We start from the raw sequence: 26,799 nt of genomic DNA on the forward strand, positions 1-26,799 counted from the left end.
TTAGCGATGCGTTCACATTCTGTAGTGGTCTCTCTTTCGTAGTTTTACTATCCCGTGTTATGTCTTTGCGATGTGAGCGCACCGCTCAGGGGTCGGATTTCAGTTGCCCGCACTGTACCATGCTACGATTACGAAGTACCGGTAGATCTACACATGGTACAAGGACCTGTAGATCTTGTACAAACAGGGGGCGCGAGGATCTCATTCTCACATGCGAGATCTACATCATTAGCACATTACAGACACTGTAGACCTAGGCTACTGTCAGTACTGAGACTGTGAGAGTGAGACAGGGTGATCACTGATATCAGACCAATGACAATGTCGCTACAACAACGCATGCATGCTGTGTAGGTCTACATGTACGTGTGCCGTTGGCGTTGCAACGTTGGGGGTGAGTTCACTATCGACTGTCATGTACTGATAATGTTGCCATCACAATATTTTTTTCTCCCTCTGCGCTGCGGTACCATTGCACTTTGTAGTTGACTAGTTGTGGAAGCTTGGGATAGCCGTAGCTTCGTCTTGGTGCCTGCGAAGCTTAGTCCTGGTCAATCATGGCATCGCCAGTGCGCCGTAAGAGCGCCGTAGTCAAATTCAATGAGATATACGACCTTTTGGACGACCTGGGAAAGGGTGCGTTCGCGGTGGTCAAACGTTGTAAGCACAAGGAAAACAAACGTGAGTTTGCTGTGAAAATTTTCAACACGGTCAACATGAAGGAGAGAGAATTATCCAAGCTGGACCGCGAGGAAAAGATTTGCTTGCGTCTTGCTCACCCCAACATAGTGCGCTTGAACGAAACGTTTACCGGACCGGCAACCCGCTACATGGTGTTCGACTTAGTGACCGGTGGCGAGTTGTTTGAGGATATCGTAGCTCGCGAGTACTACAGCGAGCGTGATGCCAGTCACTGTATCCAGCAGGTTCTGGACGCTTTATCCTACTGTCATGAACGTGGGATAATGCACAGGGATCTGAAGCCGGAGAATCTGCTGCTTGCTTCAAAACAGCGCGGGGCCGATGTGAAGCTGGCCGACTTCGGACTAGCAGTTGAGATAAATCCCAGCGGTGATGATCATTGGTACGGATTTGCTGGCACCCCGGGCTATCTGGCACCGGAGGTCCTCAATCACAAGCCGTATGGTAAGGGCGTGGATGTGTGGGCAGTGGGAGTTATCCTCTACATCTTACTTGTAGGCTACCCGCCATTCTGGGAGGACAGCCGTACCAAGCTGTACGAGACGATCAAGAAAGGCAAGTACGACTACCCGAGCCCGGAGTGGGATACTGTCACCAAGGAGGCGAAACATCTCATCGACAAGATGCTGTCGCTGAATGGGGCGCGTCGTATCTCTGTCAAGCAGGCTCTACAGCATCCGTGGGTTGCTCAGCGCGACCGCATCGCCTCTGGTGTACACCGACAGCAGACCACGGAGAGTCTGAAGGGATTCAACGCACGGCGAAAGCTTGTCGGTGCAATCCTGTAAGTGCCAGAGCTTGTATTAGCCGCATGCTACCTGATTGCACCGCGCGACCGAGACCGCCGGTCGCTCGAGTTGCTCTCAGTACATCGGCACGTCGTCCCTACATCCCCTTTGTCTTGTTTTATGTTGTCATCAACATGTTTCCCAGTAGGGGTGTGTTAATAGTAAAAATAAATATCAAAAAAGCTACTCCGATGCCTTTTAATACGTAAACTACTCCCAATGCCTTAAACTCCACACTCCTGTCATGACAGTCATTACCATGATCACCATATACGCAAAAGGTTCATCCACATGGTAGGGTTAGAATCATTTTGCCTGGCGATCGCGCAAGCGAGAAACTCGAGTCCTAGCGAATTGTAAGGGTACTAGTATATCCTGTAGCCGAAGGCTAGATTCAGGGGCAGAGTGCAAGTGCATCAGTGGTGCTGGTACATTATCCAATCACAATCCTGAATTCAGTTCTGGTCAGTTCCTTGCATGCCACATGTTCATTAAGTTTAGTATTGTGCATGTATGTGTACATGTATGTGTGTATGCGAGTGTGTGCGTGCTTGTGAGGGTGTGTGTGTGTGCTTGTGAGTGTGTGTGTGTGCGCTTGTGAGTGTGTGCATGCTTGTGAGGGTGTGTGTGTGTGCTTATGAGTGTGTGTGTGTGCGCTTGTGAGTGTGTGAGTGTGTGTGTGTGTGTGTGTGTGTGTGTGTGTGTGTGTGTGTGTGTGTGTGTGTGTGCTTGCACGCGTGCACACGGATGTGGGTGGGTGACCGTGTGCATACCCGGCCATGTGTGTGTGTGTGTGTGTGTGTGTGTGTGTGTGTGTGTGTGTGTGTGTGTGTGTGTGTGTGTGTGTGTGTGTGTACATGCATGAGTGTGTGTGTGAGAGAGAGAGAGAAAGTGTGTGTGTGTGTGTGTGTGTATGTGTGTGTGTGTGTTTGTTTTTGTGTGTTTGTTTGTGTGTGTGTTTGTGCGTGTGTGTGTGTTTGTATGTGTGTTTGTATGTGTGTGTGTGTGTGTGTTTGTGTGTGTGCGCGCGTGTGTGTGCTACTTTTCCATTTAGCACTACGATGGTGACAAAACGTATCTCAACTCTAACTATAGACAAGAGGTCGACAACGGACGCTGGTGCTGCTGCTGCTGTCGCTGCTGCACCAAAGGACGTTGTCGACGAGGTGATCGGAGCAACCCGTCAGCTGCTCGGTGCCGTCGATAGAGGCTCTTGGAGCGACTTCTGTGCTACTTGCGATCCAGACATGATCAGTATTCTACCAGGTCAAGGCCAGCAAACTGTCAAGGTACGCTACATGATCATGGATAAGAAGAAGGAGAACATGTTGCACTGTTCACCAAAGTAACCACATCATTTACACTCAGCGAGTGTGACAACAAGGCACACAATTGACAGCGAGTACTGAGATATTCAACGACCTGACACCTAGCTCCAACGCAATAATTCTCGAACCAACAATCTGGCAAGGCTCATAAGGCATCATCCAGAAACATGTTGCATTTCCGTCGGACGTAGCTCATGCTCATCTTCGTTGCGCTTTCGTTCCCCTCACTGGATCTTTCCTAACCTGAACGTATGATTTTGGGAACGTGCGATATTGCAGGCGATGATGCCAGTTGTGATAGCTCACACTTGGCACTTGCGTGAATTCACCAATGAGAGGTGCCTGTGGAATTATTCTCGAGGCCACTACGTAACACTCATGCGCCCGCCCACCTACAAGTGATATTAGAATGGGTTGGGGGGGGGGGGGGGGGGGAGGGTACACAGATCTGATTTAGATCTGTCAGGGGCGTCGCACACGGTACGTCACTACGGTATTGATCGTACCACTCCTTGCCCCAAGTACCCCGTGAATCAATAAAATACGCTGATTTGGGCTCTGAATTTCCAAAACATTTCGGCTCAGCCACCCCTATCTCACGCGAAAATTGTACTTCAGATGGCTGACCGTACCACACTAAATTACCTTCCGACGGCCCTGTCTGTGTACCCCTTTCCCTCCCCTACCCTTCAAGTGATAATAGATATGTGTACCCTCCCCACCCCCCCCCCCCCCCCCCCACTCCTTCAAGTGACATCAGATCTACATGTATTACATGTACTTGTAGATATGATGTCACTTGTACAGTATGTACCCCTCCCACACACTACAAGTGATATCTGTGTATCTCCCACCCCACACACACTCACACACCACCCAACCACTGATATTCCATCTGCGTAGTAGGTAGGTCAAGAATAACCTTTCCTCAAGGATACTACCACTCTGTGCTCCAGTCGATTTTAGATCCCAGTTTACGCTTAGCTCATGACTTGCACAGTTTTGATTCTCGATGTGCTCATGGTACAACTCTGCCATTAACTGCCTGCATCTCATCATCACCAATCTGGGAAGGTCATACATGTGTTGTGTGGAGACTTGCATACAGAAACACATTGAATAGTATTCATGGTGGTGACAATCAATTTTTTCTTCTGGCTTTTTCCGTTTGAATCTTTTCCCTCAAACTAATGGCTACATTGAATAGTTTTTGTATTGAACGGAATTTCACATGCAATAAGCAAGGTGTTTGTCTGTGTTTTGCAGGGCCTGCAGTTTCACAAATTCTACTTTGACAACTACAACAAGGCCGCGGTTGCACGCACAACCCTCAACTCACCGTCAGTGAAGGTTGTTAGTGACGGCGTGGCCCTCATCAGCTACTCATGCGTACTTCAGGTGATTTGGCTGAGCGTTTTGTTCCTTTTTGGTATTGCTGCGTGCCGTTTTCTAAATATGTGTTGTGGTAGATCGCCGTTATCTTTCGGGGGCACTGGTGTGTCCACTCACCTAAACTTACCTATGTTCTCCCTTCACCATAATTGATGGTGTTGTGAAAGGTGAATGACATCACCTCGCGCGCACGGAGAGAGGTGAGGGGCATAGCAGCCGATTTGGCTGGTCAGTCTTTGGCTGCACCACTTTCCCCATACAGCCACCCGACCATGTTTTCTGCAGTGAGAGCTGCACAACATAGTGTAGAGACCATGTTTCAGCAGTGAGAGCTGCACAACAGAGTGCAGAGATTTTGAGGCCCACGTACATACTTATTTGACCAATCTTGAGCTGTGTGGACCTGTTTTACGGACCAGGCTATGGGCCGGTTCTGACTCTACATTGAAACCTGTGTAAGGCGGCAGGTCAAGATACCCAGCAAATGGGATCCCCGTGCACAAGTGGTCCTCTTATCCAGGGACATTTGAATGAAAATACCATCCCTTGGTCGTAGTTGTAGTGGTCTTGTGGGGTAGGTTGTGGCCATATTGGAGCGGTCGCTCAGGTTTTACTGTTTTACTATGCTTTCTCCGTACATGTAGATATATGCAGGTTCAGCCATGTTGCCACTGCTCTCCTGCCTTTCTGCTAGCCAGCCCCCTTGTTCAGATAGTGGGGACTATAATTATGACGTTGACGGCATGCATTGGCTGCCCTACCGTATTCCATTGAGAGATCGGAGAGAGAGAGAGAGAGAGAGAGATCGGAGAGAGAGAGAGAGAGAGAGAGAGAGAGATCGGAGAGAGAGAGAGAGAGAGAGAGAGAGCACTGTTGTATGTTCCATGTATGTACTCAGTTGCAAACGCTCATTACCACGGATCAAATCCATGCAAACGCCTCCAATGCTGACATGATTAACTGCGTAAACTCCATACTACTTGATTGTATTGATATTGTTTGAACTAGCTCTGCCTCTCGGTATTGAGCACTCTCTTGGGCAGCCTGGAACCTCTCTGTTTTACTACTTACAGATATCGTTGTACAGTTGTGCTCGGTGAAATCTGACCCAAGGCGCATACTTGGCACCCCCAACTTGAACGGCCCTTGACGCCCTGGAAGTGGCACGGCTGAACGTATACATGTACGAATACAGTGATGTAATCGGAACTGATCCAGGGTGTGAGTTTTGAACTCTGGATCAGATTTCACTGAGCGCAACTACATGTATACATGCACTTGTATTCTCCGCATGATTTTTGTCAAAGTTTCTCATTTAACAGGATACCATTTAAAAACTCTATTGTTTATTAAAAATAGGTGTGACCACATGTACGTAAGTTTCATGAGAGTGGATGCACCCGGCTAAACCCATCTAATGAACGGAACTGTTTTTTGCTTGTGCACAATGGCAGGAGGCAAAGCCCGGTGCCCTGCAAACCAGCAGCTCCTACATGGAGAGCCGCGTCTGGAAGAAGGTTAGCGGCAGGTGGAAATGTCAGCAAGTACATCGCTCGGCCGTGCTCAAGGACTCGACTGCTGTGTAATTGGTGAGTGTGGACACGAGGTTCCTAACATGTAGGGAGACCATATGAGACAAGGCGATGATGTGCAGTTCCAACCTGGATTTGTAAAGCTTACGTGATCTGTGGTCTTTGGGACACACGACCGCAATCACAGCCTTGAGCTGCTTTCCCCATCCGTGACCCTGACTGATGATGTATTATGGGAGTATGCATTAGAAAACGTGCTTTGCCAACAGCAACTGGAATTGACAGTCCAGGAACGTAACTCATCTTCATCCTCTCACATCCCAGTCGCTAGTGTCGTCTCCAAGGTTATACAACTCCATGGTATAGGCTTGGAGAGAAACTTCTCTAACTAACTTACATGCATTTCAACCACAGTGAAACATGTCTAAGGTGACTGCTCAGGTCACGGGTCTTCGCATCCAGGGTCATTTGACTGGAAATAACATCCCTTGTTCCTGGTTCCAGTGGTCTTCTAGGACAGGTGGTCGTCGTATCCGAGCGGTCTCCTTTACAGGTTTACTGCATATGCTGCTGGTGTGCCCTTGTCAACTGGGGTAGAACATGGGTGAGGCTGACAGGTGCACCTAGGCCTTTCACACTTTCACTGTGAACTCAAGTAGATCCTTTTTTTGTAGGTAACTCGGATACTGAGCCAGTAAATATAATCGAAATAGAAGAAATCACAAGGAAACGAGCTATGAAGCAACTATCCATGTCTGTAACACGACTGCACATGGTGACTGCTTATTATCTTGCTACAGTCGTGGATAGTTGCTTCATAACTCGTTTCCTTGTGATTTCTTCTATTTCAGCCTGTAAACGTTCTGAATAGTAGTCCAATAGAAATCCGCCCTGAGTGAGGGTTGGGATTTTAGGTGTATAGACCACTACTTGGAGCTGCGGCGTTTCCCCTTGGGAGAAATGGCATTGCTGATCAGAAATTCAGCGATAGTTGATTTGTTGTACCAAAGTCTGTCTCACTGATCAACACACGGTGGGGTTTTCCCTCTCTTCTAACAAACGGTCTGGAGGCAATGTGGCCAGGTATTTGGACAATTTGGGAGCAGGTAGACGGGTGGCAAAAGTATCCCAGTGTCATGGTGTTCAGGCAAGGTAGCGAAGACAATGGTTAATTGCCTTCACCTTGTAGTAGGCAATTAGCCAATGATTATGTAGTACAATCAATTCATGCCATCAATAATGCATTCTCCACCTCCTACATCAAGTGACGGTCACTTAGTGAAAGAGGAAAGTGCTGCCAATATGCTGTGGGCACCATGGGAAACGAAGAGCCAGGGTTTGTTCCATGGTATTTGTACTAGATCTTAACGGTGATGACAAGCCAAGTGAACACGGGTACTTCATCATTTGTGAGAACTAGACCTGGTCTAGTGAGAAGGCGTTCATTCTACTGCCTGTCATTCTGGTGCAGTAAAATAAAGTAACAACAACAACACCAGGAACTCTGAACAACGGACCTACAGTCCATCATTCATTGGAAAGTGGCATGTTGTCTCTCACGTATACCGTATTATCTCCGTTATAAGCCCTGGGGTTATATTTTTTCAACCAGTCCTGACCCTGGGCTTATATTGGAGACTGGGCGGCTTCTATTCGAGACCGGGCTTATAACTTTTCAACCAACTGGTACAAGTATTTTTCGTATACTTTGAAGTACCAGTAGCACACAATTTCCCACCAGGTACCGTGAATGCAGTTTTGCACCTCCTGGTACACTGAGTCTGTACAATTTAAATCAATTTTATCTCGGGAATCACAGACTTGCGCCATAACATCTGTGTATGATACACTGTGGACGTCAAAAAATGCATGGACGTGAACCATGCATTTCTCCATTATCAGCCCTGCGCTTATATTGGAGACTGCGCTTGTATATCTTCGAAGCTCTTTTGGAGTGTGCTTATAATAGAGACTGGGCTTCTACAAGAGACTGCGCTTGTGATGGAGATAATACGGTAGTTGTAGATATCCTGAACACCACTGTACAGTAGTCCCATTGTAATCCAGCACCTAATCCAGCACCATTTTGTGCTACGGATATTCTGCTGGATTAGGGATTGTGCTGGGTTAGAAAATCTGATTTACTGCTGCAATGTGCTTGAAAAGGACATTTTGGAAACTGAGAGTTACGCTGGTTTGTAGAGGGTGCTGGTTTATAAAGTGCTGGATTAAAAAGGGGGGACTGTACATCCTGCATTGTGTGACCCATGCGATTATTCCTTGCCACATTTGAAGCTTGATAAGGTCACGTGCAGGGAATAACAAATTCAACGAGTGTCTGCACATTCAGTGCCGAGACGATCTTGCTGGTGACCGTTGATCACTCATTATACTGTTTGACCGGGTTGTTGGGCTAAGGTAGCTGTTCAAACTTGGCCCATTCAATGGCAATGTTTGGGGAAGAGCAGAAGTTCGAGTCAAAGGTTTTGAGATCCTCACTGTACTTTATTCTTATCCGTCCCTGAATGGCTGAGAAAGCGCAAGTTGGTATAGTCAGACCTCGCTTATCCGGTCCTCTTTTATCCGGATCCCTCGCCATCCAGAAGGAAATCGTTGGTTACCGATTTACAGCATATGTCATGCATCCACACAGTATGTGTGTTCGATTATCCGGTTCCCTCGCCTATCCGGATATTTTTGTGGAAAACGGATGTATGCGGTTAAGCGAGGTCTGACTGTAATCAAATAGTGAGCCAGTGCTTACTGGGGTAGGCTGTTTACGGTTGTTGTGAACTTGAACACCAACTTTCGTCGGACAAGGTCTGTGAAGACAACGTCTGAAATGCAGAGTCTGAGCAGATATATCATCTTTTCAAGGGATTCATGTACTGGGCCAAAACAAATAATGACCTTGTTTCGGGTCGGCTGACCGGGCCATTTTTCCCCAAATTCTGATCCTTTTTTTGTGTCCCAAATGTATACAAAAGGTGGCAATGCCATGTGTGCAAGTGCACTAAACGAGTCATCACTCCGTCAAATCTCAACCGAATTCAACAATCAAACTACCGACGAGGTAGCCGAGATTCTCAGCTATCGGCTCGAAACACTCCGGGGTCGATACGAGCTAGTATACTAGTACCGGAGCTGCAAGCACTCAAACGTTTTGCTTGATTTTTCAGAATGTAGGACGACAGGAATACTGCTGTAGAAGAACAGTCAATCAACTGTGGCATTGATCCTTGCCATGAAGGCATGAGACATGTACATCCTGGCATACATGTGTACATGCATGTACATGATTGTGTAGGTGCTCTTGTTCATCCAATAACACAACGATTGATGAACCAAAAAAAGTATTAAAAAAAAGTTTCATTCCGGCCGACCGAGTCTCCTTTTCGAGGGGTTGCCGACCCGAAACAAGCTTATTTTTTGTTTTGGCCCAGTATGTCTACTTCCGATGCATGATTTCTATACAGGTGGTAGACAGACATACTTGCCAAGTACTGACAGTGTTTGTTCGGGATCGTCAATGCAAAATCCCGGGATCTGCCTCACTTTGTCGGGATATAACAAATATAATTCATTTCTAGATACAGTAAAACCTGTGACTACCGACCACCCCCTGGTGCCCGGAAAAGTGGTCTTTAGTGGCAGGTGGTCTTTAGTTAGAGGTTTGCACCGCGTGACCATATACGGATCCCATTATGTATATCAAAATGCAGATAATACAATCCCCCGCCACTTGCGCACTGACATTCTTCTTTCAGACCATACAACACTTGGAGAGAGAGAAAATCAAGTTTTATTGCAGACATTCTAAAAATTCAGCTCCTACATGTACTTCTGAAGCCAGGATCCTAGGAGTCTAGAGTTCCCTGTTGAAGCTTCTCTTTGCGCTGGTGTGTACCAGTACTCGATCTACATGTACGTGATGCGGCGATGTTGCGAGTTTTCGCACCTTCACTGAAGACTATAGTAATAGTATCCGCCATCGTATCCTGGCCTGTGTTCCGTGCAGGTGAGTACATATGCTAGCTAGCCAGCACAGACTGTCAGTGTGACCATGGTGACCTGATGACGTCGACTGAGCTGTGTGATTGCACTTTGACAGAGAGCCGCTCTCAGTCTTAGTTTCTCCTTCGAGTAGTAACATCGATCAAAGAGCGCTTTGGATGCGCTCTCCAAGACGTTTCCTATCATGTTTGTTCCTGACAGCACTTGAAATAATGACAGGTGTAGTGCAGTCCACACTGATTCCACAGTCAAAATGAGACTGCGTTCATTTGTCCAGCTGTAGTATCGAAACAGTCCTTTCAGGACCATGGAAAATCATCAACATTTCGAGAAGGAGCTTCGAGCAATGTTTGATTTCCTACATCGCGGTCGCTAGTTACAGGTCAAAATTCGACATTGGGACAAGAAAAGGCGGTCGCTGGTCGCGTTCAGCAGGTAGTCGCTAGTCACAGTGCATTTTGAATGTGAGACCGTCCGTGCCTGATGAAGTGGTCGGAAGTACCAGGCCGGTCGCTAGTCACGATGGTCGTTAGTTACAGGTTTTACGGTAAGACAAAAGGACCAAAGAACTACAAGTTATGCTATAAATACTGTCCACTAACACCAGTATAGTCAAAACAGTGAATAGCTGATACATGTACATGGACAGGCATATGGTTGCCAGTAGTACACTTACAAAATTTAGGGGATTCCCCGGAACCCCTGGAACCCGTGCTGGATGCAGCCCAGACTGTAGTGAAACCTGGCTGTGAAATGATAAGTAACCTGTGTATACTTGTACTGCGGCTGTCGTTTCTTACATGGTCTGCAGCTGCACCTGCGAGCAGCTCGGAAAGTACTGATGCCCTCGACTTCCCAACATCACTTTCAATTATAATGGTATGGCTGAATGATTGGCTGACGAAATCCCCATGGCAAGTCCTACTGGTTAGTTCACATTACTAAGATGATGTAGCCATGACGGACCGGTGATTTTCTCGTTCTATTCATACTAGCTCTCTCTCCCTCTCTCTGTCTTTTGTTCACCGTTTTGATTGTTACCATTTTTTTGGTTTGTTGTGTTCTGAAACGATGCATCATGACCAGGCCTGACTAAATAATCATAATATTTCTAGACCAGCTATGAAGTCGTGTACAACTAACCTAGAGACAAGAAGCGAAGAGACAGAACATGTCCATTTTGCCGTCACATTCAGACTTCCGGCAGCATAATACTTCTCCCACTGCGAGGTATTGTTCTGTTTTAACATGACATTGTATGGTTTGTTCTTCACTGTTTGTGCAATCTGTGGGACTCGCAGTATGCCAAGATTAGCCTCTGGAATGTGCTCTGTTTGTGCGCATGTTCTGTGGGAGAGTGTGCGTGGATGCACACATGTGTGCTTGTGGTATATCTAGTTGACATGTACAATCATGCATCATGTGTGCGTGCCTGTGTGTATGCACACGTGCACGTGTGTGTGGGAGGGAACACACATGTGCGTGTGTGTATGTGTGTGTGTATGTGTGTGTGTGTGTGTATGTGCTTACCTGGGGCGAGTCTTGACCTATTTCATTCAGATATTATTGTTTGCTTTCGGTCGTAGATCTACCACGTAGTATAAGGGAAAAGTGAGTGTGCTTTAGTTCATCCAGTACACTTGCAGAGTTGCTTGGACGGGCATACATTGTACTCTGGCGTGTTTGCTTTGACACATGACCTATGTGCTCTGTGCTCATGTATCCAAATGTGTGCATGTGTTAACCAGGAATTGTGGAAAAAGAATGCATGAAATACACTTTGTTCTACTTTTATATTTCTTGTCCTTATTTTTCAGCAGCATGCTTGGCTGAGAGAATCTGTTGAGTGTGTGTAGGTTATCTGTATCGCAGTCCAAGGTTGGATTTGTAATTAATGCACAAGCACGGACATGCCTATGTGACTAAGTTTGTGTGTGTAGTACATTTCTGGTCGGAGTGTTGTCCTCCCACGTCACCTGGAGCGGTTTGTTGTCCTGTTATGTGAAAATCATTGTTTCTTGTACCGAAACATGGCACCTGTTTTTATTCGATGTGCCCCGGGGTGAGTGTTGATTGGCAGTATGCAAGAGCTTGGGCTATGATGTCCCCTGTACATGTACTTGTAAGTTGTAACGTTATAAATATAAGGGAAGTGTATCTGAGCTTAGTAGTCATCTCCAGCACGTTGAAGCTACTCATTTCTGGGTTCTCTGATCGACAGTGATACGTTCCACGCAGCTCTGCAGCGTTGCGTTACACGGGCGTCGACATGCACAGCTGTGAATGGTGAAGAAGGGAGTGTACTGACGTTGAACACTAGCCCAATACTCAACTTCATTGAGCGCACGGCACTGCATGGATTTGCACAGTGCTGCGCAGTGAAATCCAGTCACATCGTTCAAGCGTGCGCCTTCCACCATTTCGCAGCCCAGTGCTCTCAGGTCTAGGGCTGCACAATGCCCGGCGCGTACTTAAGTGACGCGTCTGGATTTCACTAGTACTGCTTGTACAAAGTCAAGTACAGAATCATAATCAAAACCTGTATTTTACTACTACCTGCTTGGTTACCAGCTCAGTATGCATTATGTTTAAAGTGCCCGTATAGTCTGCAGAATACCAACGCTGTTTGCACATCTTTGCAGAACAGAGACGAGTGTGCGCATCAGGAACGCAAAGAGTTCCGGCAAAACGTATGATGTTCCCATGCTCCAGCTCTGCTCAAGTGACCGGCAGTCCCTGCATGCACGCAAAGTGAGCCACGTCGACCAATTTGCGGCACCGTGCTCTATTCAAATAGGATACATGACAGTCATGAACAGTAATATGACACGCACACACACACACACACACACATGAACACACAGGCGTACACATACACACACACCCACACGTGAACACACGTACAACGGCAAACACTGAACTCCTTTCACAGCACCGGATTCAGCTGCCTATCTGGCTAACACAATCCTGAATACGATCATGGTCTAAGCAAGAAACCTGAGAACATCAATAATCACTGTGCCAATCAAGCTAGGTTGAAAATCAATAAGAAAAATTCTAAAACAAGGACACATATCTCCAATTTACAAGTGGTTACCAGCAATTCGATAAAAAAGTGCACCAGGTTGATTTTCATCATCAAAAGAGTAATTTCAGCTACGAATCTGTGACTTCAAATAGAATACTTATTATTGATTCTTCTCCAATGTGGTGTAAATAACTTTTCAAGTAGAACACAGATTGCAGAAGGGGATGGTTATGCTGCAGCTCTTGGGTGAATCAGAGCTTCTCGCTCTGATTCAAGCTATTCGGCATGAGCTGAGATACAGACTCAGCATGCTGCCGGTTCATCTCAACTCCAACATCTGAAATAATTTTAATAATCGGGGGGGGGGGGGGTGGGGGGAGGATCTGAGCCATCTCACACTGGCATCGGTCTCTCAGCTAGCAGTGTGCATGTTGCCTTCTTTAGCAACCAACGGCTAACTCTGATTCTGTACTACCACGCATAGCAAGTGTCCCAGAAGTTCTATAAATCCAAGCATAGCCTGTAGAGAACCGAGGCTCATTCAGTGTAACCATGGAGGAGAACTACCAATATCGACAAGTGCAGCATCCAATCAAGCGAGCAATGGTTTGACGATCAACTCGATTGGAGATTTGGGACGATTGATAGCGTAGATGTGCTGTTCCATGTTGCACATATCCTCGGGGAGTGAGAACTGGAAATTGAGCAGTAGAATAGCTATGGTAGCCTTCATCTCTTCCATGGCCAGGTTCTGCCCGATGCAGTTTCGTGGACCTGCGCTGAATGGCGCGTAGGAGAACACTGGCCGCTGGGCTGACGTCTGCGGCTCGGCGTCAAATCGCGAAGGATCAAACTTCATCGGATCCTGCCAGTACTCCGGGTTGTGATGCAGTGCCCATAGGTTGATGAGAACCCAAGCTCCTTCCGGTACCAAGTACCCGCCAATCTGAACATCCTCATTCAGCTTGCGAAAGATGAGAGGCACGGTTGTAGCCAAACGCATGGCTTCCTTGATGGTTTGTTCAATGTAGGTGAGAGATTGAAGTGATTGATACGTAACGTTTGGGTTGGCTATATTGCCGTCTGTGCAGAAGATGTCCATGGCTTCCTCACGGCAAGACTGCTGGACGGTTGAATCGGCAGACAAGAAGTACAGCGTCCACTGGACCGCCGAGGCAGTTGTGTCATGACCTTCAAAAAGAAACGTATCAACTTCATTGCGTATGTCCATGTCGGAAAGGCCTGCTCCACTACTGTCTACAGCCGTCAAGAGAATGTCCAGGAAGTCTGTGTTGTGCTCTGAGTTATGCCGCCCTTCCGCGCGTTCTTCTCTGCGCTCTTTGATGATGGCATCTGAGTAGACGTGAGCTGTGTGGCAGGCCTCTTTGAATTGCTTGCCAGTAGCCGTGTTGTAGTATAACAAATCAGGATGCTGGAAAATGTTGAGGCCGCGTGTTTGTGCTTTGGTGATCAGCTGCATGACCGCATCTGTGTACGTATTGGCCTGCGTCTGGCAATTGGACTGATAGCTCATGGCACAGCGAAGTATTACGTCCAGCGTCAGCAGAGGAATGTCCTTGGAGACTGGGACGCGTGCTTCCACACCATCACTCGCTTCCAGAGCATCCTGCCATTTCTGAACGAGAATCTCCACAGCTGACTTGTAGCAGTCCACGTATCCCTTCAGTACATTGAAGTGAAACGCTGGCGTCAGCAACCGCCTATTCCGTGCCCATTTGGACCCATTGCTGATCAATAACCCCTCTCCAATCCAAGGCACAAGAAATGAGTATATGTACGGATTCTTTGGTGCAGATGATCTCAAAACTGTGCCGACCGTTTCTGGTTTCTCGACTAGAGCGAAATGAGTGAACGGGGCCATATCAAAACGTGACACGGCTGGTACTGGGGTGTTCTGCTCAAAGTTGTCCATCATGTTCTTTACAGCGGTCTCGGGACGCGCCCACCAGGTGTGACCAGCGATCCACATCGGCTTCACGGTCATTGGTAGCTTGCGCAGGTAATACAGGCACCTGACATAGTTGCGGAGCCATTTTAGAACACCGGATCTCACGAACGAGATGCAGATTGCGAGAAGGGCAGCAACCTGAATAATGGCATTGACCATGATACTTGAAACTCGAGGGGAATACCAGTTACGAGTGTTTACGACGGAGAGTTTCCTTGCCTGGCATCCAATTATTTGCTTCCTCTCTGCTTTCTACCGGTGTACCGTGGAAGCCGCGATGCCCGCATGGGACTTTTGCCTTTGATGAATGAAGACCAGGCAAGTACTAGAGCTCTATCGCACACGAGTCTACCACTTGCAACTACAGGTACTGTGCAATACTGACAGAAAATAATTCAATTATTTTTAATTTTGAGATGTGAGTGACTGCAGTGCACTGGTAGATCTACAATACAATCATGGTGTCAGTTTTGACTCTCGATGGTAGACAGTACGTATCTAATACATGTATTTTAGGTCAATAATAATTATAGGAAATAAAAGCCGAGGTCTTTTACGAGGTTTTTATTTCCTATACTGACCAAGTACGAAGTCAATATTAGATTTATCACGACTAGCCAAAGCCTGTGTTCAATCTCTAAAAAGGAGTCAAATATAAGCAGTCAATACAGCCCTGATAGCTAAGGAGTGAAATATGCAGGAATATTTGACTGCTTAGGCATAGCAATAATCTATGGGAGTCAATACTAAGGGAGTGATAATGTATTGCACAGTCTGACTGAGTATTTTCTTTCTGTGTCATGATTGTGAAGATCTACGTGTATGATCACTAGTGCACTGCAATTACTGCTCGTACTCGTACTGTACATCGAATCACAGGTCGTTGGCAAAGTAGATCTACATGTGACATGATTGTACAAGGATTATGCACATCGAAAAGGCCTCTTTTACGGGCAAAGCGAAGCATAGTCATCACCATGTGTCGGGACAGTGAATAGTTAAAGGGGAAGGTTAGGCTAAAATCCAAATTTCACCAGTTGTAGTCTTCGGGGTGCTGAGTCGAATGGTCGTGGTCCGAGGAAGCTGAGACGCTCCCTTCCTACTTTAATCCCAATCGAACTCGCGCACTTCCACCGAAACTGGGTGTCTGCGCCCTACTAGATGGGGATTTGTATGCAAAATGTCCCTAAAAGCGCCATTTCGCCCGTTCTTATAAAAGCACGGTTGACCGCGATTGGCCCATATGTTGTACTCTTTTGGACGCTGAGTCGACTGGTTTTGGTCCGAGAAAGTTGCGATACAGCGTTCCTGCTTTATTCCCAATCGAACATGGTTGAACAAGCGGTCACGTGCTCCTGCGAGCCCAAGTCACCTGGTCACAGCGCCAGCAGGCGACAACTTTCGCACCAAGGTTCAACTCGAGTTCAACTCGAGTGACAGGACTGCACCCAAAAAAAGGTCAAACAGGCTAGTAAGTTGTACCCTGTAGGCACGGTGACCAGGTGACTGGTGTACGCAGGAGCACGTGACCGCTTGTTCAAGCATGTTCAATTGGGAATAAAGGAGGAACGCTGCATCGCAGCCTTTTCGGACCAAAACCAGTCGACTCAGCGTTCAAAAGAGTACAATATATGGGCCAATCGCGGTCATCCGTGCTTTTATAAGAACGAAATGGCACTTTTAGTGACATTTTGCATACAAATCCCCATCTAGTAGGGCGCAGTCACCCAGTTTTGGTGGAAGTGCGCGAGTTCGATTGGGATTAAAGTAAGAAGGGAGCGTCTCAGCCTCCTCGGACCAAGACCATTCGACTCAGCACCCCGAAGACTACAACTGGTGAAATTTTGATTTTAGCCTTTAAAAAAAGTAAATTATCGTGTCCGTTCCCGAAGGGAACTCACGACGGCCGCTCACACCTTAAAGGGGAAGTTATTGCAAAAATCAAAATTTCACCAGTTGTAATCTTCGGGGTGCTGAGTCGAATGGTTGTGGTCCGAGGAAGCTGAGACGCTCCCTTCCTACTTGAATCCCAATCGAACTCGCACACTTCCACCGAAACTGGGTAACTGCGCCCTACTAGATGGGGATTTGTATGCAAAATGTCACTCAAAGCGCCATTTCGTTCTTATAAAAGCACGGATGACCGCGATTGGCCCATATGTTGTAGTCTTTTGGCCGCTGAGTCGACTGGTTTTGGTCCGAAAAGGCTGCGATGCAGCGTTCGGCCCTTATTCCCAATTGAACATGCTTGAACAAGCGGTCACGTGCTCCTGCGTACACCAGTCACCTGGTCACCGTGCCTGCAGGGTACAACTTACTAGCCTGTTTGACCTTTTTTGGATGCAGTCCTGTCACTCGAGTTGAACTCGAGTTGAACCTTGGTGCGAAAGTTGTCGCCTGCTGGCGCTGTGACCGGGTGATTTGGGCACGCAGGAGCACGTGACCGCTTGTTCAACCATGTTCGATTGGGAATAAAGGAGGAACGCTGCATCGCAGAAAATTTTGATTCTTGCCTTAAAGGGGAAGTTAAGGCAAAAATTAAAATTTCACCAGTTGTAGTCTTCGGGGTGCTGAGTCGAATGGTCTTGGTCCGAGAAAGCTGAGACGCTCCCTTCCTACTTGAATCCCAATCGAACTCGCGCACTTCCACCGAAACTGGGTGACTGCGCTCTACTAGATGGGGATTTGTATGCAAAATGTCACTAAAAGCGCCATTTCGTTCTTATAAAAGCACGGGTGACCGCGATTGGCCCATATGTTGTAGTCTTTTGGACGCTGAGTCGACTGGTTTTGGTCCGAAAAGGCTGCGATGCAGCGTTCCTCCTTTATTCCCAATCGAACATGGTTGAACAAGCGGTCACGTGCTCCTGGGTGCCCAAATCACCTGGTCACCACGCCAGCAGGCGACAACTTTCACACCAAGGTTCAACTCGAGTTCAACTCGAGTGACAGGACTGCACCCAAAAAAGGTCAAACAGGCTAGTAAGTTGTACCCTGCAGGCACGGTGACCAGGTGACTGGCGTACGCAGGAGCACGTGACCGCTTGTTCAACCATGTTCGATTGGGAATAAAGGAAGAACGCTGCATTGCAGCCTTTTCGGACCAAAACCAGTCGACTCAGCGTCCAAAAGACTACAACATATGGGCCAATCGCAGTCATCCGTGCTTTTATAATAACGAAATGGCGCTTTTAGTGACATTTTGCATACAAATCCCCATCTAGTAGGGCGCAGTCACCCAGTTTCGGTGGAAGTGCGCGAGTTCGATTGGGATTCAAGTAGGAAGGGAGCGTCTCAGCTTCCTCGGACCACGACCATTCGACTCAGCACCCCGAAGACTACAACTGGTGAAATTTTAATTTTTGCCTTAACTTCCCCTTTAATTTCCCCTTTAACTTAACTTAACTTCCCCTTTAACTTAACTTAACTTCCCCTTTAAACCCAAAACGAGTGAAAAAATAAGAAAATTAATAGAATAAAAATTGTACATGTACATGGTATGCACATAATCATGATAATTGTATGATGCACATAATTATACGGAATGGATCGGGGTAGACCCGCGACTCGAGCTGGGCGGCGGGTCGGGTGTTGCTGCCTGGAAAAGTCGGGATTCACAAAAGTGGAATTTTGGAAAACCAAAAAGATTGTTGATTGCTTATAATCTGCCTAGAGGTCAATACAAAAGCAGTGAAACTTGAAACAATTATCATGGAAACCATGATGTTTTCCGCATAACAGGCCATGGAGGATAATGTTTGACAAGCTGATAGATTCTGACCGAAAAGCACTGAAATTACCAGAGCCACACAATGTCACAAAGCTAACCAGGCACGCTGCGAATTGTGCTCTTCTTATTATCCAAACGGTATTTTCCGGAGTCACACTTTAAACACCTGTTTGAATCAACGCCGCGGAGACAACAATTTCAATAAACTGGCAATAAATAGAACTACATGTACAATTTAACTCTGCCGTCATCACATCAACAAAGTCGAATGGGTACACAAAGCTCATTGTTTTCCTTGGCTTGCCTTCACTTCAGTCACGATATTCCACTGATGATAGTGACATGAAAATCGATTCTGAAGAAAGTTGAACATGATAATAAATATTCAAAGGTAACTCCAACTACAGTGATTTGGCAATGAAAATATCTTTTTACAAAAGAAGTCAACAAATGAATAGAAGAGTATTAACGGTTTTCTCTTTTCCATTTGATCTCAAGTATGCATAGACACCTTGGTATGGAGATATTCGTGTAACATTTTGTTGTACTTATGGCCACTTGCAAGTATGAGAAACGCACAATTTTCCGAACTTTGAGGCGCCATAAGTACAACAAGTGAATATATACATGTACATGTATCGCCGCGCGCCAAAGCAAAATATGAGGATTTTGCGAGCATAATGCGAGAATCCAAGAAAGCATAATTCCATGATTTCGCGAGCATAATCCGCCGGAGCCTGCCAGTCTTGATAGCCGTATAGCGTGAGGTTCTCGATCTATGCGTGTGCTTTAGCTCTGTAAGTTTCTGTATTTTGACATTTTTCCATTATTCCCTGTACTTACCTATGATGAGAAGGGCCTAGGAAACGAAAACGTTCGGTTACTAAATTGGCTTTACTTGACTGTGGGGATTGCATCGATGCTGACACTTTTTTGCGAAGGTTTATTATAATTCTCGTCTGCATTGCAAAGGGATTTCACAACTATGTAGTAACAAGCAGCATCAAGTCGTGAGATGGTTGTAGTGTTACCCACCGCTTCATAATAATGCTCCCGAACACATAGTGCACATAGTGTACCGCTGCAAAGTGTACAAGGCCAAGTCCGCAGATACAATAATAAGATGGTACGTTCCCGAGTAAGTAAGCATCATGTTTTACAAGAAGCAATGGCAGGAAATCTATGTAAGAGGAATGAAAGAATGCTGTGACAGAAATGAGAAAGAGTTTTACTCCCCCCCCCCCCCTCCTCACCAGTCAAGAATGTCAGATTATCAAACTACCGGTATAATCTCGTGCTGCCGATGGTTGCAATCTCAAAAGCAATGAAACATTGATTTCTTAACACGCAGAACAGCGAGAGAGGAAACGAGAGAGGAAATCACTACTGACTGACTGACTTGGCAAAACTCTTGAGAAGAATTAAAATAAGAATGAGTACTGTAGTACGCCCGTGCGCTACGCACGTGCGCACTGCGATGTGCAGCGCGCGACAGACATCAAGCACGTCGTGGCTGTACAATCAATAAGGGAGTCGTACAATACGGTATTGTACATACGGTATTGTACTACTCCCTGATACAAACAGAAGAGGGATTCATGCATGAACACTTGAGCTTGCACAAGAAGCAAAGACGCCCACAACTGAACACTAGGAGAGGACTCTAACAAAGGACTGGAAAGCTATGCTACATTGGATGACTTGTACCTGTTGAGTTGTTAGCTAGGTGAGGGCTCAACATACGGGAGGGTGCGTGGGTTGTGTCCACGTAAATGAATTTAGAAACAAACGAGAGTAAGCCATGGGTAGGGGCGAATACGCGACTGGAGACACATGCTTGATAAGTTCACACATCTTACTGACTAAGAAATGGTAGTTCTGCAACTCTGCTAAGGGCGCGCTCACACTGCGACCAAAACCAGCGTCCATGCGGCCATGCGGCCAAGTTGCATGGCAACGGCATGAACTTGACCAAAACGTCGCGGCCACGTTTCAAATCGTGACCGCGACCTCCGGAGGGGGGTGCCACGACTTGGCGGCAACATGATCGTAGACGTGAAGCGTATTTGTGTACAACCTGGCCTGAAGTATGTTCAATTTCTCAAATTCCGGTGTGTTGATTTATGAAACTCGGCGGCTGTCGATGTCATCCTCGACATTTGCACATTTTTAAAGTTTTGTAGTTGTGGTCCTGCACGCACGCACCGCCATATGCATTCTTTGCCCTTTTTGGACGATGTCCATTTTGTTTTTGTTTATGTAGTTGCTTCGTTGTCAGTTGATCGGGTCAGTGACCCATTCCTACAGTGCACTCGTTCAATACGATGGCAGCTTGGTCTGGTTTTTCGGTTTCGGAAATCATCTTTCTCTACTTTTCTGCGATGATGGAATGCCATTCCTCAAGACATTTCAGTTACAGATCATCGGAAAATACAGTTCTCATCTCGGCAACAGACGAAAGAAACTACTACCGGAATTTCCACTGCACTGGCACTTGCTCTGACCACGAGGTCAGGAAAGCGAAAGCGCTTGGATGTCAGCGGCAGTCCCTCAAGAGTTCAAACCTACCTGATTGTATGAATTATTTTCGTCGACTTCAAGACTACGAGCCACGAGGCACTTCCTCCAACATGCATGCAACATGCGAAAAATTACATCCAAAACGGGCCACAACTTTATTAGGAAACGCACGAACTCTTTTGGATAGGAACTGCAATTCGTAAAGTTTGTGTGACAACTTCACGTCTACGCGTGTACGAGGCCTAGTGTGAGCACGACTGCCACGTTTCTGCGTTTTGCTGACGCATGGACGCGCGCTCATGGTCGCAGTGTGAGCGCGCCCTTACTTGGCCTTAGCTCTCTGCTCACATTGCGCAAAATCGCGCATCTATGAGCGACATCCACATAAACTGCTGGGACCATGGTTGTGTACTCGAATCTCATTCTGAGCACCCTTTTTTCTTCCTTTTTTCAGCCGTTTTTTTGCAAAAAGTCCTCGAGCTCGATTTTTTTTGATCGATCGTTCTTCAAGGAAAGACGAGTGGACAATCGATCAACAGGGCCGAGGACGAATGCGTCTGGTTGGAGTTCTTGCGTGGCACAGGATGACCAGACACACATATAGATACATTGCGACGATCTAATCTGCACAGTGTTTCCTAATACCGCACGCACGACGGTAAGTACAATTCATGTGATTTCAAATTGTTTGTGATCTACAACGTCGCGAGCAGGACGGAAATACAGCAACAGCACGACAACCGTTATACCAGGCAGTAACCAACAGTCACCTCCATCACATTCTCCAGATCAGAAGGCAAGTGAGGCAGTGAACATGAAGAAATAAAGTATGAAAGAATGAAAAGTGAATAATTCAAAAATCTCAGAAACGTTGACCGTAAAAAACACTGAGAACAAGGAAAGTGACTTACTTCGATGGCAAAAGACAAAGCGAATGTTTCTCGTATGGACCTGGCTCTTGCGGAATCAGCCACACTGTGGAACCATGTGTTTGATTCCACAAGGGATGGATGGCTACCTGCTCCTCACCAACCAGCCTCCACGACGGTGGTAAAGTCGCCAAAAATACGAAAGTTGAACATTTTGTGCATGCATGCAATAGAAAATTTGTGCTGAGTATGTCGAGTGGCCATTCGAACAGGACAAAGCCGTTGCGCAAGCTGTGACCCTGAAATTTCGTCCATTGGTAGCGAGGGTAACCCTGAGCTGGAAAGTGTAAGGGATGGCATGCTACACTCCCCCGCATACGCTTGACAGCACAATTTGAGGCGTGGAGTAGTAATATACCAGTATCTTACTACCCCCTGATACCTGATGCATGGACGTCGTCATCTTCATCCCGCAGATCGAAAATGTACAGGTGTCGCGTGATTTCGCGCAATGTCTCAACCATCACCAGCTCAGCATACCCCATTATCATGATTATCCTTCATGAGCAGCTGAATTTGCTGGGAAGCCTCGATTAACATCACCAGGTGCTGTTTGATGTTTTGTATTTTGTATTTTGTATTTATGGATTCTCCACAGTGTTCTGAAGGTCATCAGGTATGGAGAGGTTGAAGCGCAACAGGATCTTCGCCACTTCTGCTCACTGTAGCTGAAGACCCAGCGAGTGTGGACATGCATAATTAATTATGTTATCATCTTATAGCTTACTGACGTCACTCTAACACTAGTAAACTGTAACCATTGTTACCTCCAGGCTCTGAGGAACTGGTAGTGCTGCAGCTCGGCTCACCTGCCTGTATGTGCAAATGCCTAGTAATGGCACCCGTCAACAGATCAGCTCAGCATTCACCAGTGTCCTCGATGAGCAGTTCAATGGGCTCGGAAGATTCCATGAACATCGACAGGTGTTGTTTGATGTTCTGACGGTCATCGGGTACGGACAGTTTGAAGCGCAGCAGGAGCTTCGCCACTTGTGCTCGCAACAGCTGAAATGCCATATTCCTTCCAATGCAGATCCGAGGACCAGCACCGAACGGAATGTAAGAGAATGGCCTTAACTTCGAAGCTTCTCCACCTGGTTCGAAGCGAGACAGGTTGAACGTCCAGGGGTCTTCCCAAATCTCTGGATTGTGATGAAGGGCCCAAATGTTGACGACGCAGAAGGTTCCACTGGGAACTAGGTAACCACCAACCATTGTGTCCTTCTGAAGTTCACGAGAAAAGACGGGAACTGGTGGGGCCATACGCAGGACTTCCTTGATGACTTGTGTGATGTATTGCAGAGAATTCAGACTCTGCTCAGTCAACACAGGCTCACCACCGTCCGGACACAACACAGCACGCGCTTCTTCTCTACATCGTTGCTGGATATCCGGGTTGGCCGCCAAGTAGTAGAATTGCCACTGTGATGCAACAGATGATGTCATACCAGCTATCAAGAAGATAGTCACCTCTTCCCGGAGTTCTTTATCGTCCACCGTAGCACCATCCTCGTCTCGTGCAGTCAGCAAGCTGTCCAGGAAATCAATGTTCTTCTTCGGTGCAGCGGCGTCTGGGTCCTCCAACAGCTGCTTCCTGCGATTGGCAATGACATTATCCGTAACTTCATGGATAATCTTGCATAGTTTCAGACATTCCTTACCAGCTTGAGTTCGAAAATAGTGCTTGCTCCGCCGTCTCTGGTGGCGGTGGTGGAGGAGAATGGGCGTGGTGGCTCATCGGGTCGGCTTGTGTCGCCGCCTTTGCTCCGGCCGTCGGTGGTTCCTTCGTCAGTGCCCCCGGTGGCTTTGGCTGGGGCGGTGCCGCTTGCGGTCCCGGTCCCACTGCCTCCTCCTGATCCTCTGCCATCGGTTCTTGCGGCGGTGGAGCTTGCGAGTGGCAGACCGCGAGCAACACTGACAGCTGCATTAACACTACAAATGCCGACTCAAAAAGACCCACCTTGCATATCAGTAACTCCCACAACAACACCAACAATGCAAACTACAGCAACCACAACTAATCCACCATCCAAGCCCATAAAGACCAAGACGATCAACAGCCAACTACAACAGAAGCTACGCACTCAGCGGACAAGGGCGAAAGGAGGGACGTGATAGCAGGGTGACGGCCGAGTTGAGTTTAATGGACCTGGTCAGGCGGGATGGACGAGACAGAGAGAGTACAGAGGAAGCGGAGGATGGAACCGACGGCGAAGGGAGCAGTGAGTCGGAGAGCAGTGATGGGAGTGATGGTGAGAGTGCCGGTGAGAGTGTTAGTGTTGTGCGTAGGTTTCGTGATAGCAAGTCTTCAGTGTACAATCATCTGCTAGCTAGTCCTGATTGTTGCAATTCGTATTCCGACTCTTCGTTCACTGTATTGTGCCGTGGTCGTCATGGTTATGGACTACAGTTAAAAGTGTTGGAAGCTATCTATCAGCGTCTGTATGAGCCTAATTTGTGTGTACAGAAAGATAGTATAATTGGGTTGAAATTGTTCAAGTAACGTGTCGCATTTTCGACTAAGACCACACACATGCACAGTCGTGGCCCGTAAGCAGCCAATTTCCGCGATTGTGTTCATTGGCAACATGGTGTGAATATTATACAGTTACAGAAGAGCACACGATTAGAACTGTACAGTTATGGCTCTCTAATTGTCTAGTCACTGACTGGTGGGCATAGGTCATCCCTGAACTGCTCTTGCACAAACGGACGGATTTCTTTGTGCAAGTACTGGCGACGAGCTCTGCTCATACCTCCAGGTGCAATGACCGGTGGTAAGCCTGCATCTTGCACTGCCTGCACGGTGGTCTTCAGCATGTCAACAGAGTCACTGTTTCCGCCAATGCTCTTCTGCACTTCAACCATGCCTGGTGTGGCAGCAGCGAAGGTGAAGTGGTGCATCTGGCTCACGGCTGGGATTGGCCGGAAGAAATCGGGCAGGAAGCAGTCCCACTCGTACCAGGTAATTGTCGACCCAGCTGCAAGTTGAGCAACGTTGGCGGCAGGGCTGTTGTTCACTACGGAGGCAAGCTGTGGCAAGGTGAAGATATCTGATCAGCGATACTTTTGCTTCAGAAGACCAAACAGACCATCCACCAGGCAGCGTGTGTGTCCGGTGATCATGAAGGACAGGCTGATACGCTGATGGAGGCCAGTGATACACCTCCACGCAAGATAAGCCATCACAGAGCGATTTTCATTCTGCCCGGCGCAGTTGTCGGCAGTTGTCGGCATGGAGAAAGCATTGGTCCTCACCTAAACCGTGAACGGCGAAGTAGTGGTGGAGCAGGGACACGACGCTGTATAGTAGTGGTGGAGCAGGGACACGACGCTGTATAGTAGTGGTGGAGCAGGGACACGACGCTGTATAGTAGTGGTGGAGCAGGGACACGACGCTGTATAGTAGTGGTGGAGCAGGGACACGACGCTGTTTGGATTATGAGACTTTTTGCCATCCTCGCCAATGGTATCGGCCTCTGTGGGTGGGGAGGAAGAGCGAGAGCGGGAGTGAGCGAGCGAGAGAGAGCGAGCGAGAGAGAGAGAGAGAGAGAGAGAGAGAGAGAGAGAGAGAGAGAGAGAGAGAGAGAGAGAGAGAGAGAGAGAGAGGAGGGAGAGAGAGAGAGGGAGAGAGAGGTTGTGAAGTTGTTAAAGTAAAATAAAAGGAACATTGAAAATATGAGATGATTGGTGAGGTGACTGCAGCCTCAGCTATTTGGCCAGCAAAGTCATACTTGTTACAGTAGGCCAGCTATTACATGAAAAAGGGAGCTGCTGTGCCGCAACATAGAGCGAGGGAGAGTATATAAGCTAGCGAAAAAACTTCAATAAAGACACTGTCTCAGACGCGGTCTACGGGTGGGTGTGAGAGGTCTGCTAGAGGCTCTCAGTCGCCCAGCTCCAGTGGTGCAGCTGGTGGTGACGGTGGACACGGCACTTAAAGGCTTGCAGGCCTTCCAGGTGTGGGGGTCTCAGCAGTATGCTTTGGGGCAGAGCATTCCATGTCTGCACAGCGCTGGCAGGAAATGCGCGAAGACAGCTGTTTCGGGTGCGTGCTGGCAGGTTAGTCGATAGCTGGTGTGGGTGCGTAGGCTGAGCAGACACACGGGTGGGCTGTATGTCCTGAGGTCGACGTTGGGCACCAGGAGGGAGGATCTTCTTTAGCGGGCTGTCCGCATCTAGGCAGAATAGCTTGTACAAGTATGCAAGCGAGGCCACTGTCCGCCGCAGAGATAGACTAGGGAGCCAGGAGCCCGATCCGATGATGTGGATGGCTCGTCGCTGGATCTGGTCTAGCTTGGCCAAGTGTGAGGGTGGCGCACCAAGCCAGACCAGGGAACAGTACTCCAGCACAGGTCGGACAAACCCCATTGTAGGCTCGGAGTCGGCCAGGGGGCTATAGGATAGCAGAGGCCTTCCGCAGGAAGCCTAGGCGTTGCTGTGCTCTGGAGCAGATCGTGCGGATGTGCTGCGCATATGTCAGCTGGGAGTCAAAGGTGACGCCCAGGAGCTTCAGGTGGCCTGCCTCGCTGACTGGCGTAGCGTCGAAAGTGGTTCCCGGGAGCTGCCAAGGCTGGCGATGATGTGCGATTGTCATGGCTTGGGTCTTGGAGGGCTCAAACTTGATCTTCCACTCCATGCCCCAGCGAGACAGTGCATCCACACCCTGTTGCATGATAGCAGAGCTGCCAGGTATGGACACTCTTGAGGTGATGAAGTTGAAGAGCGTAGTGTCATCGGCATATGCTGCGAGGTCCATTCCAGGAGGGAGATGGTCCTCGGCGTCATTTGTGTACAGGATGAACAGTGTCGGTCCCAGGATGCTGCCCTGGGGGACGCCAGCTCTCACCGGGCAGGGCTGAGATAG

At 47.7% G+C, this 26,799-nt stretch overlaps 4 protein-coding genes across 4 annotated transcripts; 1 reads left to right on the forward strand and 3 right to left on the reverse strand.

The window, feature by feature from the left end:
- The first annotated feature begins 424 nt into the window (after nt 1–424).
- LOC135822254 (calcium/calmodulin-dependent protein kinase type II alpha chain-like) lies at nt 425–11,070 on the forward strand. The gene is made up of 5 exons (XM_065334979.1): nt 425–1,486; nt 2,545–2,779; nt 4,085–4,216; nt 5,665–5,799; nt 10,568–11,070. Exons 1-4 carry the CDS (start codon nt 558–560, stop codon nt 5,794–5,796), a joined length of 1,428 nt encoding a protein of 475 aa, XP_065191051.1. The 5' UTR covers nt 425–557; the 3' UTR covers nt 5,797–5,799; nt 10,568–11,070.
- A 1,606-nt stretch (nt 11,071–12,676) lies between these two features.
- LOC135822257 (cytochrome P450 4F11-like) lies at nt 12,677–15,075 on the reverse strand. Its single transcript, XM_065334983.1, has one exon. The coding sequence runs from the start codon at nt 14,910–14,912 to the stop codon at nt 13,377–13,379; it is 1,536 nt and encodes a 511-aa protein (XP_065191055.1). The 5' UTR covers nt 14,913–15,075; the 3' UTR covers nt 12,677–13,376.
- Nucleotides 15,076–22,532: 7,457 nt separating this feature from the next.
- Nucleotides 22,533–23,673, reverse strand: LOC135822258 (cytochrome P450 4X1-like). Its single transcript, XM_065334984.1, has one exon. The coding sequence runs from the start codon at nt 23,376–23,378 to the stop codon at nt 22,791–22,793; it is 588 nt and encodes a 195-aa protein (XP_065191056.1). The 5' UTR covers nt 23,379–23,673; the 3' UTR covers nt 22,533–22,790.
- A 2,135-nt stretch (nt 23,674–25,808) lies between these two features.
- Nucleotides 25,809–26,303, reverse strand: LOC135823617 (uncharacterized). The gene has a single exon (XM_065336464.1). It carries the CDS (start codon nt 26,301–26,303, stop codon nt 25,809–25,811), a length of 495 nt encoding a protein of 164 aa, XP_065192536.1.
- Nucleotides 26,304–26,799: the final 496 nt, after the last annotated feature.

Source organism: Sycon ciliatum, chromosome 8 (assembly GCF_964019385.1).
Source record: "Sycon ciliatum chromosome 8, ocSycCili1.1, whole genome shotgun sequence".
Taxonomy (NCBI): domain Eukaryota; kingdom Metazoa; phylum Porifera; class Calcarea; order Leucosolenida; family Sycettidae; genus Sycon; species Sycon ciliatum.

Excerpts from the sequence above, each read along its gene's own strand:
- LOC135822257 (XM_065334983.1), bottom strand. The coding sequence starts at position 14,912 with ATGGTCAATGCCATTATTCAGGTTGCTGCCCTTCTCGCAATCTGCATC.
- LOC135822254 (XM_065334979.1), top strand. The coding sequence starts at position 558 with ATGGCATCGCCAGTGCGCCGTAAGAGCGCCGTAGTCAAATTCAATGAG. Across the intron at positions 2,780-4,084 it reads AAGGCCAGCAAACTGTCAAG|GGCCTGCAGTTTCACAAATT; the intron begins GTACGCTACATG and ends TGTGTTTTGCAG. Across the intron at positions 4,217-5,664 it reads GCTACTCATGCGTACTTCAG|GAGGCAAAGCCCGGTGCCCT; the intron begins GTGATTTGGCTG and ends GCACAATGGCAG.
- LOC135823617 (XM_065336464.1), bottom strand. The coding sequence starts at position 26,303 with ATGGGGTTTGTCCGACCTGTGCTGGAGTACTGTTCCCTGGTCTGGCTT.
- LOC135822258 (XM_065334984.1), bottom strand. The coding sequence starts at position 23,378 with ATGACATCATCTGTTGCATCACAGTGGCAATTCTACTACTTGGCGGCC.